Source organism: Tursiops truncatus, chromosome 6 (assembly GCF_011762595.2).
Source record: "Tursiops truncatus isolate mTurTru1 chromosome 6, mTurTru1.mat.Y, whole genome shotgun sequence".
Lineage (NCBI taxonomy): Eukaryota > Metazoa > Chordata > Mammalia > Artiodactyla > Delphinidae > Tursiops > Tursiops truncatus.
The window spans coordinates 35,394,672-35,409,378 of record NC_047039.1 but is presented as its reverse complement, the minus strand read 5'-3'; the positions used below and the strand labels follow the sequence as shown (position 1 = coordinate 35,409,378).

Sequence of the window (14,707 nt, the reverse complement as noted above, 5' to 3'; positions counted from 1 at the left end):
TGCGGGAGGCCAGTGCATACAAGTAGTGGGGAGGAGGGCGATGACAGCTCGAGGACAGAGGTCCCTTCCGGGGCGCGCGTTTGGAACCGCGGCGTCAAGCCGCACAGCCGTCATTTTGGGGCCAAGGGCATCCCCTGCTGCCACCCTCGACCCCCACTGCCACCCTCGACCCCCCCACTGCCGCTTGGCCCTTTAAGGGCGGGGGACACTCGCCAGGCGTCACAAAGCGCCGCCACTGCGCGGGGCGGTGGAGAGGAGGCAGGGAAGTGGGAGGAGTGGGAGGAGTGGGAGGAGTGGGAGGGGGAGTGGGAGGGGGGAGGAGGAGGAGGAGGAGGAGGAGGAGGAGGAGGAGGAGGGAGAGGAGGGCGGGGGAGGGAGGGGCGCGCGCACGCGCGTCGCGTCGGGCCGCCCGCCGCCGAGAGCCGCCCTCCCTCCCGACGTGCGCCCCTCCTCCCACTCTCCCTCCCTCCTTCTTCTCGGCTCCGTCGCTCCCGCGGCGCGAGGCGCTCTTGCTCTTCTCCTCCTCCTCCGCCGTCGCCCCTCCCCCCGCGCAGCCGCCGCCGCCGCCGCGAGACCCCCGCGTGCCGTGCTCCCCCCCCCGCCCTTCGGCCCCGCGCGCCCTTCGGCCCCGGCGGCCCCGGAGGAAACGAGAGGGCGAGCGAGCGCGGCGCTCCCGGGCCGGCTCGGCCCCGTCCGCTTACCATCGCCGGCCCTCCGCCGCCTTCCTCCGCTTCCACCTCCTCTCCCCCCCCCCCCCGCCAAGTTGAGGCCCCCTCCGGGGGGGGGAGGCCCGGGACCCGGAGCGAATTTCTCTAACTCTCTCCACCTTTCCCCCACCCGGCCCGAGTGTGAGGAGAAGGGCCCGGCCCGGCCCGCGTCGTGTGTGAGGAGGAACCGGGCCGGCCCACGGGCCGTCTGGGGCCTGGTCCGGGCCGCCGGGCGTGTGAAGACAGGGGCCCGGTGCGGGCCGCCCGAGGGCGAGCGGAGCGGAGGGGAGGGGCCTGGTCCGGCCCGGCCGGTGCGTGAGGACTGGGGCCCCGGCCCGGCGCCGCCGTCGCCGCGATGGCCCAGCAGCAGATGACCAGTTCGCAGAAGGCCCTGATGCTCGAGCTGAAATCCCTTCAAGAGGAGCCGGTGGAGGGCTTCCGGATCACCCTGGTGGATGAATCCGACCTCTACAACTGGGAGGTTGCCATCTTCGGACCCCCTAACACCCTCTACGAAGGCGGCTACTTCAAGGTACCTCCGACCCCATCTCAGACCAGGCTTCCCCAGGTGGAGGCTGCCGCTTTCGGTAGTTTCCCCGGCCGAGAGTGGGAGCGCGGGTGAGCGGAGGGGGCTGCTCACCTCGGCAGCTCCCTCCCCCCATCGGTGGAGGCAGGAAGGCCTCGCTCGCTCACCAAGTCCCTTTTCTTTGTCATGGGGGCGGGGGCGGGAGGCCAGACTGCACCGGGAAATAGGAAAGCCTCTTTGGCTAGGGTAGTGGCTACCGGAGGAGGAGGGCGGTCTTTGTTTTGTTTCACCAGCCGAGGGTGTACGTAAAGAGAGGTGGTCTGGCTTTCCCCTCTCGTCTTCCCATCTCTGCGCCGGCTGGAACTACCCCAGAGGGCAGAGTGACCTGCACTTATGGGATTGGACCTTTTTTGGGGGTGGGGTGGGGGAGGGGTACCGGCCTGTCATTCCGGAGGCTGCTTAGTGGCCTGACATTTGGGGGGTTTGATGGGCTTCTTGCCTACTGGTGGTTCCAGCTTCGCATTCCAGCGGGCGTTAATGGAGAATAGGAACCCTAGGGGTGCTAAACAAGGGTGCCTGCATTTTCTTGCCATTAGCCACTTGAGGGAACTGTAATTTAGCCCCCTTTCTGTCCTCGTTTTGTATTTACTTCAGTGGTGTTTCAAAATGCCCTTTGTCCTCACCCTGCCACCAACTTTACTGCCCCCGCTCCCCTCACCCCCCGCCTCCCATGTAGAAATATCCACAGAGGGCGGTACATGTTATGTAGAGAGAGAGTTTCCCACTTTAGGGACACAAAATTGAAACCTTTCGCTCAGATGGTTAACTCTAGCAAATGGGGGGGGGTGGTCTTACGGATGGTTTCGCAGAGTAGGACCGCTCCTTAACGACCATAGACATTGTTTCTGTTGTTTTCCAGGATGTTAGAACAGTGGTTATTATCATTCCTGAATCCAGTAGTTTCTTTATTCCAAGACAGATAACTTGGAGATACTGAGGGGTTTTTCTTTTTGTTTTTGTTTTTATTTTACCATTTTTTAAGGGGCAAATCACAGGTTGAAGGTCGAATGCTTTAAATGGTGGGGGAACAGAGAGAGGAAAAGAGTGCTTAGGAATTCATTTAATTTAATTTTTTGTTTCCAAAATTAAGTAAAATAGGGCTGTGAGTCAGTCTTGGTTTGTTTTGAAGGGAGGGGCTATCTTGGCAAAAGTTTTAAATGAGTATCTTAGTCATGTAGTTACGTGTATTTTTAAGGAGTACCCAATTACTTTAGTTTCTACTCCTCTAAAGGTAGAAGCCTCAGTTTCAGGCTTGAAATTGGGTCTATTTTGTAGAAAATGTCAGGAATTGATAGGGGAATGTTTAATATTCATGTCTCTGATAGTCACTAAATACCTAGTTAAAAACATGTATTCAGTGTTTAGAATATCGTGTATACCAACTGTATGCTTCATGTTTTGTGGTCACCATACGCTGTACTCAGATGCAGATACTTGCAAAATCTACTGGCTAACTTTAGTGAAATGAAGTTTAATTTCCAAAAAGTATCATTGTTTGGGACAATCAGTAGTCAAGATAAATGGATACTAGCTAGAATGATCTTATTCCTATGCAGTTTGTTAAAACAACAAAACAACAACAAACTGTACATGGAAGGAAATAATGGGTTAAAAATTGTAATATTTTTGCTTAAGTAATTGGGAAGGGAGTGTGGTGACCCCTCTCAGTTTGGAATAGGTAGTTTGGAAGGAGGATTCCCTGTAGTATACACTGATTTAAACTAACTGCTTTTTAATTTGTCTTATTTAAAAAGAATGGTTTGATCTCCAATTTTGTTGCGTTAGATATCTTAATCTTTTTTTTACCTTTAATTGTGACATGTAAAAAAATATATGAAAATTCTTAAACAGATTTAATGTTTTAGTCTTGTGTAAGAATTTTGGCCAGTTTTGTTTCTTCTGCTTTTGGCAAAGGACTTTGGCTTTTTATACCAAAGTTCTTCGTTGGAAAAAGGCAAATTTATGGTCATGAGCAGTTGACACTGGTGATAAGTTTAAAACCATTGTTTTTTATTTCACTGCTTTTGTGAAACAAGGCTTTTAGTGTGTTTCACTACAGCTGCAGTTAAAAGTTGGCACAGACTTTTCTGTACTACTGTTCTCCCTTATCAAATGGGGGTCCTTGAACATTTAATATAATTTATCAATATTTTCAAGTTAAACTCTTTTTTCTATTTTGCATTACAGTTTCCGAAGGCAGTGGGCTGCCAGTCATTCTTTAAATTTTTCATAACGTAACTCCTTTACTTTTTACATATTAATAGGCTTCTAACTGATCTTTTTCATCATGAAATAGTTGGTTCCAGTCTGTTTTAACTGTGGCATCTGTTGTAGTAGAGATTTGTGAGACCTGTATTTCACAAATTTGTTTTTTCATCCTATTTTTCTTTTTTAAATATCTTGAATCTGTATGATTCTTAGCTTGGGTGGGCAGGGGGAATCTAGATATATGATGGGCAAAGGTAGTTTCTTGTGTCTGATTTTCTGCATGTTATAAACTCTTCTTTGGCTTCACTATCTTTTTGTCTAATTTCTTGATCTCATTATTCACCCAGTGAATTTCTTCGCTGCTTCGAATTTTTCCTCTGGGGTCAAACATTATAGAACATAAAGTAGGAGATGACTTAGAACACCCAGAACACGTCTGAACTTAATTTTGCTAATGTGGAGCAAGTTGGAATTTTATTATGTTACTGGAAGAATAACTTGTCGATCAAGTGAGCAGTTAGTGATGACTTTTAACACGTTCACCTCCGTTCCTTTAAAAAGAACTGTCTTTTCAAGTAAGTCCTGATAATGATCATAACTTAGTGTGGCTGCTTTAGTATAGAACCTCCTTGGAACGCCTGCATTATTTATCTAAATGCACAATAGCAGTGAGTCTAGATACCAGAAAATGAGAGTGACTCTTTCATGATAGGAATAACGTTGAAGTTTAAGTGATGCAGAATGTTTAAAGTATTGCAGTTTTTGTAGTTTTGGTTTTATTCAGTAATGTAAGAGAATGAAATATAGGCGTGTTTCTTTTTTGGATAACTCCCAACTAACAAAATTTAGGAAGTATTTGTGATATACTCAAAGTTTTCCTTAATAGGATCTTCTTCATCAGACTTACCGCTTTGTTTTGTATTAAAGAAACTCTTCAATAGTTGTTTTTTAAAATAAAGGACATGCATTATTTTCATTTGTTCTAGAGTAAATGAATGTATTCTTTGCATGCCACCCCCCCCAAAAAAAAAAAAAAACACATCAAACTACCAAACTTAACCTCTGTGCCTGGCAATGGTCTTCAGATTATATATAGCACATTCTATTTTATGACTTTAAAATTCTTAACATACAGTTGAAACAATTTTTCTAAGCAACTGTTAGTCTTTTTGGTGTAGGGATCCTTTTGAGAACTTGATAAATTTTCTTCAAAAGACAATGAGGACACAGAAAGTAGTTTGTATGCATTTTCAGATGGTTAACTGACCTGTTAAGAATCCCTCTTTTGGGACTTCCCTGGTGGTCCAGTGGTTAAGACTCCGCCTTCCAATGCAGGGGACAAGGGTCTGGGAACTAAGACCCGACACAGCCAAATAAATAAATAAATATTTTAAAAAAAAACAACAAAAAAGAATCTCTGTTTTAAGGGATTGGATTGGCAACTTTAAAAACAAAATTAAACAAACACCTTTGACATTATAAAAGTATTGCTGTTTTTTTAGAAAACAATTTTATGATGAATCAGTCAGTTAAAATTTTCTTAGTTTTAAGTTTTTCCCCAGTTGCTTTAAGAACACCTCTTGGGCTTTTAGCTGTTACCTTTTCTGGAAGCTGAACTTGTCTTGAGTGCTGGGTGAACTAAAGCAACATTGTAAATGGAAACGTGGTTAATGTCCAGTGGTTTGGGGCACTAAATGCAATTTTAGTCCCCTATCCCCAGCCCCCACCTCTGGCAAATATAACACCTCAGTATTTCATAGAGTATGCTTTTACTGTATTAAGTTGATTCCAAGATGCATATTTTTCTAGTTTCACTTCTCAAATTTGGAATGAGTCCATGAAGTCTTAGAATTGCCATCAGCCAGCTGACACTAGTGACCTAGGTGTAAGAGACCCTTCCATTGAAATCTTCTGATAAAATTTTTTTAAATGCCAGCATCAGTGTCTTAAATTTGATAAAATAAGGATTATTTCTTTTTGAACCAAGGATTTGTGTCCTCAGTACTTTTTGCTGCTTATTGATTCCCCTTTTTCAGAGGTTTGTGTTCGTAAACAATATTTATCGAACACACATCAAAGGCAAGCACTGTAGGAAGTGTTACTACCTTTTAGTTAGTAAGGAAAAGAATTCGGACATTGATAACCTTAGAGCTTTTATGAATGATCTTCATAAAAATCTTTGTGCAGACTTTGAAATACAGAAATGTGAGGTGTAGGTGTTACTGACAGAATTGTAATGGTAATTAAAATCAGAGTTTTAAGGCCAGTTAGCACATTGGTCAACATAACCACAGTTTGTCATGATGAAATGTTCTGTTCCATCTTTGCAACTTAGTATTAGTGGTCCTAGTCTAAGTTTCCAGAAGAATCTGTTGGAGACAGGTGAAATAAAGGAGATCACCTAAGAAATTGGCCTACTTCTGCTAATCTAGTTATGGGAAAATAACAGGAAGAGTTACAAATTCAGGGTTTACGACTATAGAACTCCATCTTGCTGAAAGGTCCTATTTAAAAGTTTTAATTCTTTTATGTTCCTGAAATTCTTTTGGACTGTTTCGTGTACAGCTACATAGATATCCAAATAAGACTGAGCTGAGCCTCTTTGAAAGTGTTTTGTCAACACAGAATTAATTCATTTCAGCTTTATTCAGAGAGAAATTGTTATTCAGAGTTGTATGCTTAATGTTTCTTTAAACTAATTGATTCTGAAGTGAATGGAATGATAGATACTAAATTGAAGAGATAATTTTAGTTTGGATTGCCAAGGTTTGATTTTACATAAATATTCTTCCATATGAGAATTGGAATATTCAGATTTGGGAATATGTATTTAAGATAGAAAATGAAGATCCACTTTAAGCACCTTTACTTGATTTGTTTTAATAACAAATATAAAAATGTTTTTGTTACAATCCAATAAATTAAATTTCTGTTGTAAACCTATTGGTAAGGTAAGTAGAATGAGCACTTAGAACATGCTAAAACTCTGAAGGTCATATCTAATTGCAGATACACGCTACTATCCTTATTACAGTAATATAGATATTAGTAGCTAACATTTATTGAGTGCTTACTGTGTGCCACATACTTTAAATAGAATATCTCATATAATCCTCCTGTGAGGTGTGGCTGCTATTATATATATATGGAAACAATCATAGAGTTTGTTTAACTTGCTCGGGGTCCTCAGCTAGAAAGTTGTAATACCAAGCTGGACTACCAGACTGCTTGACTCTAAAGCCTGTGTTATTCTCTTGGTGAGATCTTTTATCTCTCAGGATGTTGTTTGAAGGTATAAAAGTGGAGCTTTAAGAAAATAAAATTTATGGATGAGACTTCCCTGGTGGTCCAGTGGTTAAGACTCTGTGCTTCCACTGCAGGGGGCACAGGTTCGATCCCTAGTCGGGTGACTAAGATCCCATATGCTGCATGGTGCGGTTCAAAAAAAAAAAGGAAAAGAAACTTTATGGAGCATTTGAAAAGGAACTATTTTTATTTTAAATTTTATAAGTTTAAAGGTCACAAGGTAATTGTCCCTTCAAATTATGGGGAGAGATTGTTATGACTTCAGCTTATAACTGTTAAATTCACTGGAAAAATTGGATTTGTTGTTGTTCTTGGACTACTTGGATTAGAGAGTAACAAATCATATTGCAGAAGGATTTTTTTTTATTGGCAAATTGATTCCTTTAATAGCAACTTTCTCATTACTTGAAGGGGAGAGTGGGAAGGTGCTAGAGTTGAGAAATATGTCTAAAAAAACTAATCTTGAGGTTAGAAATGATGATAAAACACCTCTGAAGTGATGGTGGGAGATCATAGCGGGAGTTAAATTTCTTAATACAATATTGGTTTATGCTTTTTTTTTAATAGATCTTTATTGGAGTATATAATTGTTTCACAATACCGTGTTAGTTCCTGTTGCACAACAAAGCGAATCAGCCATATGCATACACATGTTACCATATCCCCTCCCTCTTGAGCCTCCCTCCCATCCTCCCTATCCCACCCCTCTAGGTCATTGCAGAGCACCAAGCCGATCTCCCTGTGCTATGCTGCTGCTTCCCACCAGCCAACTATTTTACATTCCGTAGTATATATATGTCGATGCTACTCTCCCTTTGCCCCAGCTTCGCCCTCCCACCCCATGTCCTCAAGTCCATTCTCTGTGTCTACCTCTTTATTCCTGCCCTGAAACTAGGTTCATCAGTACCATTTTTTTTTTCTTTTTAGATTCCATATATATGCGTTAGCATACGGTATTTGTTTTTCTCTTTCTGACTTACTTCACTCTGTATGACAGACTCTAGGTCCATCCACCTCACTACAGATAACTCAATTTCGTTTCTTTTTATGGCTGAGTAATATTCTATTGTATATATGTGCCACATCTTTATCCATTCATCTGTCAATGGACATTTATGCTTTTAAAATAATAGTCTTAATGCTTTTCCAAGTATATTTAAGCACCATAGGAAACTTAATCAGTGTAAGATTAAAACTTACTTTGTTGTTCTTTCAGTTGAGTCTGTTAACTGGTATTCCTTTTTTTTTTTTTAAAGGGAATGCTGTTTATTTATTTATTTATTTTGGCTGTGTTGGGTCTTCGTTTCTGTGCGAGGGCTTTTCTCTAGTTGCGGCGAGCAGGGGCCACTCTTCATCGCGGTGTGCGGGCCTCTCACTATGGCGGCCTCCCTTGTTGCGGAGCACAAGCTCCAGATGCGCAGACTCAGTAGTTGTGGCTTACGGGCCTAGTTGCTCCGTGGCATGTGGGATCTTCCGAGACCAAGGCTCAAACCTGTGTCCCCTGCATTGGCAGGCAGATTCTCAACCACTGCGCCACCAGGGAAGCCCTGGTGTTCCTTATCTCTGTTGACAGCATCTTTATTTACTTTTGGAACTATTGATACATGTAATAATTTGGATGAGCATTACACTGAGTGAAAAAAAGTCAATCTCAAAAGGTTACATATTGTATGGTCCCATTTATATAACATTCTTTTTTTTTCTTTTTTAATAAATTTATTTTATTTATTTATTTTTGGCTGCGTTGGGTCCTCGCCGCTGTGTGCAGGCCTTCTCCAGTAGCGGCGAGCAGGGGCTATACTCCTCACTGTGGTGCGCGGGCCTCTCATTGCGGTGGCCTCTCTCATTGCCGAGCATGGGCCCCAGGCGTGTGCGCTTCAGTAGTTGTGGCACATGGGCTTCAATAGTTGTGGCTTGTGGGCTCTAGGACGCAGGCTCAGCAGCTGTGGTGCACAGGCTCGGTTGCTTCGCGGCATGTGGGATCCTCCTGGACCAGGGCTTGAATCTGTGTCCCCTACGCCGGCAGGCGGATTCCCAACCACTGTACCACCAGGGAAGCCCTATATAACATTCTTGAAATGTCAGAAGTATAAACAAAAACAAGTCAGTGGTTGCTAGGGGGTTAGAGATGTTGGGGTGGGGGGAAGGAGGTGGATGTGATTATGAAGGAGGAGCATAGGGGAGATCTTTGTGGATGGAGTAGTTCTGTAACTTAATTGTGTTGGTAGTTACACAGATCTACACAGACCATAAAATGACACAGAACTACACTCACATATTGTACCAGTGTCAAATTCCTAGTTCTAATATGAGACTATAATTATGTAAGATGCAACCATTGGGGGAAGTTTAGTGAAAGGTACAGATCTCTCATTACTATCTTTGCAAATATATGTTGTGAATCTATAACTATTCTAAAATAAGATGTTAAAAAATTTAATCATCAGAGGAAGCCATATATTCATGCGTTAATTACAGCATCTTAAGATCATTGCCATAGTTTCAGTCTGTTGTGTATTTGGATTTTAAAATTTCACAGTTATCTGCTTTTCTGTATTTGCTGCATGGGCAGCTGATGCTTAATTTGAGGGATAAATCCCTTGAAATAATTTGGATTATGTGGCTCATTTAGTAGCATACATAGAAATTCAGATTGTAAACATTGAATGTTTACTACCTCATTGAAAATAACCATGGTCCCATTTATAAGATAATATTAAGAATTGGCAAAGTCACAAAACCTTGGACAATATGTAGTAATTCTTTATAGAAACAGAGTGACTTAAAGCTTAGAAAACAGATTTTTAAGTTTACTTGAAACCATACCTGATATATATAAGGCAAAATAAAAAAGTGTCATTATTCAAAGGAATATTCTTATGATTTGAAACTTTACTTTTGAAATTGTTGGTAGAGGCACAGGTAAAATTAGTCTAATACTTCATGTTCACATTTCATTTTTGACTAAAATATACTATTACTCAGATTATTTCCCTCATTTACCAAGTTGAATCTGAATCACCTTTGGATGTTTTAAAAAAAAGTCCACACTGAAGAAGTAAAGATTTGCCACTAATAAGAACATTAAGAAGTGTGTAATAGGTTCTGAAGGCAGTTCTCAAAAAAAGAAGTCTTGAATTGTTTTGAGTAGTGGCAGTCTGGCATTGTTGGAGTGGGTGTATAGCCAGCCTTCTGAGGTGTTTCTCTGAAGGGGGCAAAGCTCATTTGAGGTCTGGTAGTTGGGTTTAAAACAAACAAACAAAAAAACCTTATTACTTAAGAAGGCTCCTCTTGGTCTTGTCACATAACTGCTGTTTCTCCCATTGGCTAAATAGGGGTAGGAGTAATATATTTAAGCCATTAAGGGCTAACCCCTGTGGGAAAACTTCAGCCCTAAAGGTAAAAAAAGAAAAAAACCACAACAACAACAAGGTCCTACTGGATAACATAGGGAACTATAGCCAATATCCTGTGATAAAACATAATGGAAAAGAATATGAAAAAGAATATATATGTGTATAACTGCGTCCTTTGCTGTACAGCAGAAATTAACACAACATTATGAATCTACTGTACTTCAATAAAACTTAAAAAGAAAAAAATTATAGTAACTGTGTCCTCAGGGTTTCTACTCTGAGTTCTTTGGACTTTGTTAATCATATTTCAACATTTACTCTAAATAAGAATGAGGGAAAAATTACTAGACAAAAAAAGAGAAGTCTTACTGAAGATATGGAAATTCTGTAGAATTTAGATTAAGATCTAAGGAATCTAATATTGAAAGGGTTTTAAGGGGAGAGCACTTACTGAGTTTTGAATTGATGAGTTGCCCCTTTTCTTATATAACCATTTTTTTCTGAAGTTATTATTTTTTTTAATTGGTAAATTGTAGAATAAGTTATCTTTTGAGGGAGGTCACATCCTTTGAGAATGATAGTTGTGCCCCCGAATTCTGCATGCAGTTTCAAGAAATTACTGATACCTGAATTTCTTCCTTAGATCTTAGGTGATTCAGTCCCTCGTCTAGAACATAGTGGTAAGACTAGTGGCTCAATATTTGGATTGCTTAGTTCTTCTAGTTGTGCTTTCCCTTTCTGGAAGAAATTGGATTTTATTTGGGTTTTTCCATCAGTGACATTTTTCTATAGTTGCCAGGTTGCCTCAATTAAATCTAATGTTCTTGGTGACTGAAGGTTTAGCTAAAAATTAAGATTGAGTTCTTGGTTATATAGTAATATAGCAAATTAGGATCTCTGTAAAGGGCTTCTCTTATAATTTAAGTATTATAAAACATTTAGGAGAGGTTAAGAATTTTGGAGCAGTGATAATGAGAGGCATTAGCAAAACCTGCTAGATATAGCAACCTTGACTTCTGTAGTCCCATGAAGATCAAGATTGCTTAACCTCATTTTGGAAAATCTAATGAATAAAACAAAACAATTAAACCCAGTTTTGTTTTAGCCTTACTTTTTAGAATATCAGAAGACATTAGATCTTTTAAAAGCAGACTAGAAGTGCATTTCAGAAGTGCAGAATTTCTTATAAAGTGGAGGATTTTGAAATAAATTATGAATATTTTAATGGTTCTTGATACATTAAAGGAATCAGAATAATTAGAAAAGTATATTTTTATCACTGTACTTGTGCTTTGATAATACTGTGCATGCATGCAGTTTGTTAAAGAATAATTTTGGTGACTTTTAGCCAAATATATATATATATATTTTTTTCTCCCCTCTCCAATATATATAAAGTCTCCTAAATATAAGATTAACTACATCTTGATCATTCTGTTTACATATACACCTTGAATGAAATAATTCTTAACAAGGTAGAGTAGGGAGGGAACTTTTAAATTAGGTTACATTTCTGTGGCTTGTGAACTGTAACAAACAAGCTCTCCTGGGTTATTGTTCCAGCTACCAGATATGTCCCGAAGACTTACATGTCTGCATCTCTAATTAGACCTCTCTTGAGTTTTTGCCTGCCTAGTACACATTTACACCAGTGTGTCCTACTTACACTAAACACTAAACTGAACTCTACCTTTCCCATAAGCCTCTTCTATATTAATTCTCCTGGATATTGGACATTGTCTACCTAGTCACACAAGCCTAGAAGCTGGAAATCAGTTCAGATGATTTCTGCTTCCTCTTTCCACATATCCAGTTATTTTTAGTATCTCATGTCTCTGGTATTTAGCCCCTAATCTTTATTCCTACTCTCACCATGTAAATTCCCATTCAGTTGTCACTCACTTGGACTTCGACAGCAGTGTTTTGTGCCCCTTCAGTCTATAATGCCACCAGAGTAACCTATCTAAAGCTCTAATCTGACCTGTCCCCACCAAAAAAACAAAAACAAAAACAACTTATCAGTCCATCTTCCACAAAATTAAATAAAAATTCCTTTGTGTGACATATAAGGCCCTTCATGATCTGGTTGTTGCTTACTTTTCCAACTGTATTTTCTGTTCTTGCCCCATAGGTGGTCTTTGACAGTGCCATTGCCCAAGCCGTTACCTGTCTGGAATGCCTTTTTCATTTTTCAATGTTTCTCGCATCCTCTTTAGTCCGTGAACTCCAGCTTGTATCTTAAGACCCAGTTCACTGTGAATGACCTCTTGGATTCTCTCCTGTTAATCCCCACTCTCCCTAATTAGATTGTTTTAAAATAAACCCCAGATATCATATCCTTTCATCCCTAAATATTGGAGTCCGTAAAAGATAAAGAATCTTTCTAAAAACATAATTGTATTATCCTTACACTTATTAAATAAACAATTCCTTAATATTATCTAATATCCAGTCAGTGTTCAGATTTTCCCAATTGTCTCACAGACATAATTTTAAGTTAGTTTGAGTCAAAATCCACAGTAAGGTCCACGATTGCATTTGGTGATGTGCCTCTTAAGACTGTAATAGATTTCCCTTCTTCCTTTTAAAAAAAATAGCAGCTTTATTGAGATATAATTTACATACAATTCACCCATTTAAATGTACAATTCAGTGACTTTTAGTATATTCACAGAGTTGTACAACCATCACCACAATTTTAGAATATTTTCATCACTCCAAAAAGAAACCCCGTACCCTTTAGCAGTCACTCCCCATTTCTCCCCATGCTCTAGGCAACCTGTCTGCTTCCTGGGACTATAGGTTTGCCTATTCTGTAAACATATAGATTTGTATTTCATATAAATGTAATCATATAATATGTGGCCTTTCATTTAGCATATTGTTTACAAGATTCATATATGTTGTGGCATGTACCAATACTTCATTCCTTTTCATTGTTAAATAATGTTCCATTGTATGGACATTTTATTTATCCATTTATCAGTTCATGAACATTTGGGTTGTTTTCCACTGTTTGGCCGTTATAAATAATGCTGATACAAACATTTGTGTACAAGTGTTTTCATTTCTCTTGAGTATTTACCTAGGAATAGAATTACTGGGTCATATGATAACTCTTATGTGTAACTATTTGAGGAACTGCCAGACTGTTTTCCAATTTTACATTCCCACTGGTAGTATGGTGGTTCTAATTTCTCTACATCTTCAGCAACACTTGTTCTCTGTCTCTTTAAAAAAGAAAAATTGTTTGTTGGCAACTGAATATATTTAATTACTGAACTGCTGTCTTCAGTTTTAAGACATTAAAACTAGACTGATGATAATTATATTTTATTCCAAACTGAAGATATTATTATAGTACCAAAAGTAAAGTTACAATGTTTCTAGCCCTGGAGGTCACCAGACATTTGTTATAAAGTAATTATGGTAAGTTTTGGCCCCAAATCTGGTTAGCTACCTATTTTTTCCACATTATTTCTTCTCTGCTTTAACTCAGACATCTTTGTGCAGGACTTAGTCTTATCTCAGCTTCAACATGGAGCCACTTAAATTTAGTTTAGTAGATTTAGTGGGGAAAAATACTAAGTTCATGATGGATTAATCTTATCATGTAGCTATTATATAGGAATATATTTTTTCCTAACAAAGATGTAATGAGGAACATTTATTAAGGGTGTTCATTTATTATTTTTCTTAAAATTAGTCTAGGAAAACAATTCAAGCAGTATGAAAGTCTTTCTCTCCCCCGAAAATCACTTAACTGTTTGAATGTAATCCTCCAGAAATATTCTATGTATCTACAAACATATCTATGCATTTCAAAACTATGAATGTGGTTATACTATAAGTATTTTTCTACGTCTTGCTTTTTTTTTTAAAATTTATTTATTTACTTATTTTTGGCTGCATTGGGTCTGTGTTGCTGTGCGCGGGCTTTTCTCTAGTTGCTTCGAGCGGAGGCTACTCTTCATTGTGATGCGCGGGCTTCTCATTGCAGTGGCTTCTTGTTGTGGAGCACTGGCTCTAGGCGCACAGGCTTCAGTAGTTGTGGCACGCAGGCTCAGTAGTTGTGGCTCGCAGGCTGTAGAGCACAGGCTCAGTAGTTGTGGCGCATAGGCTTAGTTGCTCCGTGGCATGTGGAGTCTTCCTGGATCAGGGTTGGAACCTATGTTCCCTGCATTAGCAGGCAGATTCTTAACCACTGCACCACCAGGGAAGTCCATGCATCTTGCTACTTAAAAAACAGTTTATTTTGGAGATCTTTCCATTATTAATATTTATGGGTTATCTCATCATTTGTAACTGTTGCACAATATTCAAGTCGTTAAGGAAGTACTTTATTTATTCCCCTATTCATGAAAAATTGTTTTCAGCTCTTTACTCTGACAAGCAAGGCTGAACAGGAAATTTTTACATACCTCTATACTTTTGTGAGTGGATTTGTTGGATTAAAGGGTATGTGTATTTAATTTTACTAGATAGTCAAATTACCCTTCAAAAATGTTAATATATATTCTGTGATGAAACATGAGTATTGTCAA

At 39.9% G+C, this 14,707-nt stretch overlaps 1 protein-coding gene across 2 annotated transcripts in view; it reads left to right on the top strand.

Moving 5' to 3' along the window:
• Nucleotides 1-386: 386 nt before the first annotated feature.
• Nucleotides 387-14,707, top strand: part of UBE2R2 (ubiquitin conjugating enzyme E2 R2) — a 93,849-nt gene continuing 79,528 nt past the window's right edge. The window contains exon 1 of one of the 2 annotated variants that reach the window (XM_073805657.1): nucleotides 387-1,239. In XM_073805657.1, coding sequence (XP_073661758.1) covers nucleotides 1,163-1,239 — 77 coding nt within the window. In that variant the 5' untranslated portion in view covers nucleotides 387-1,162. The remainder of the gene's footprint in view (nucleotides 1,240-14,707) is intronic. The other variant, XM_033857975.2, reaches the window with a different exon arrangement.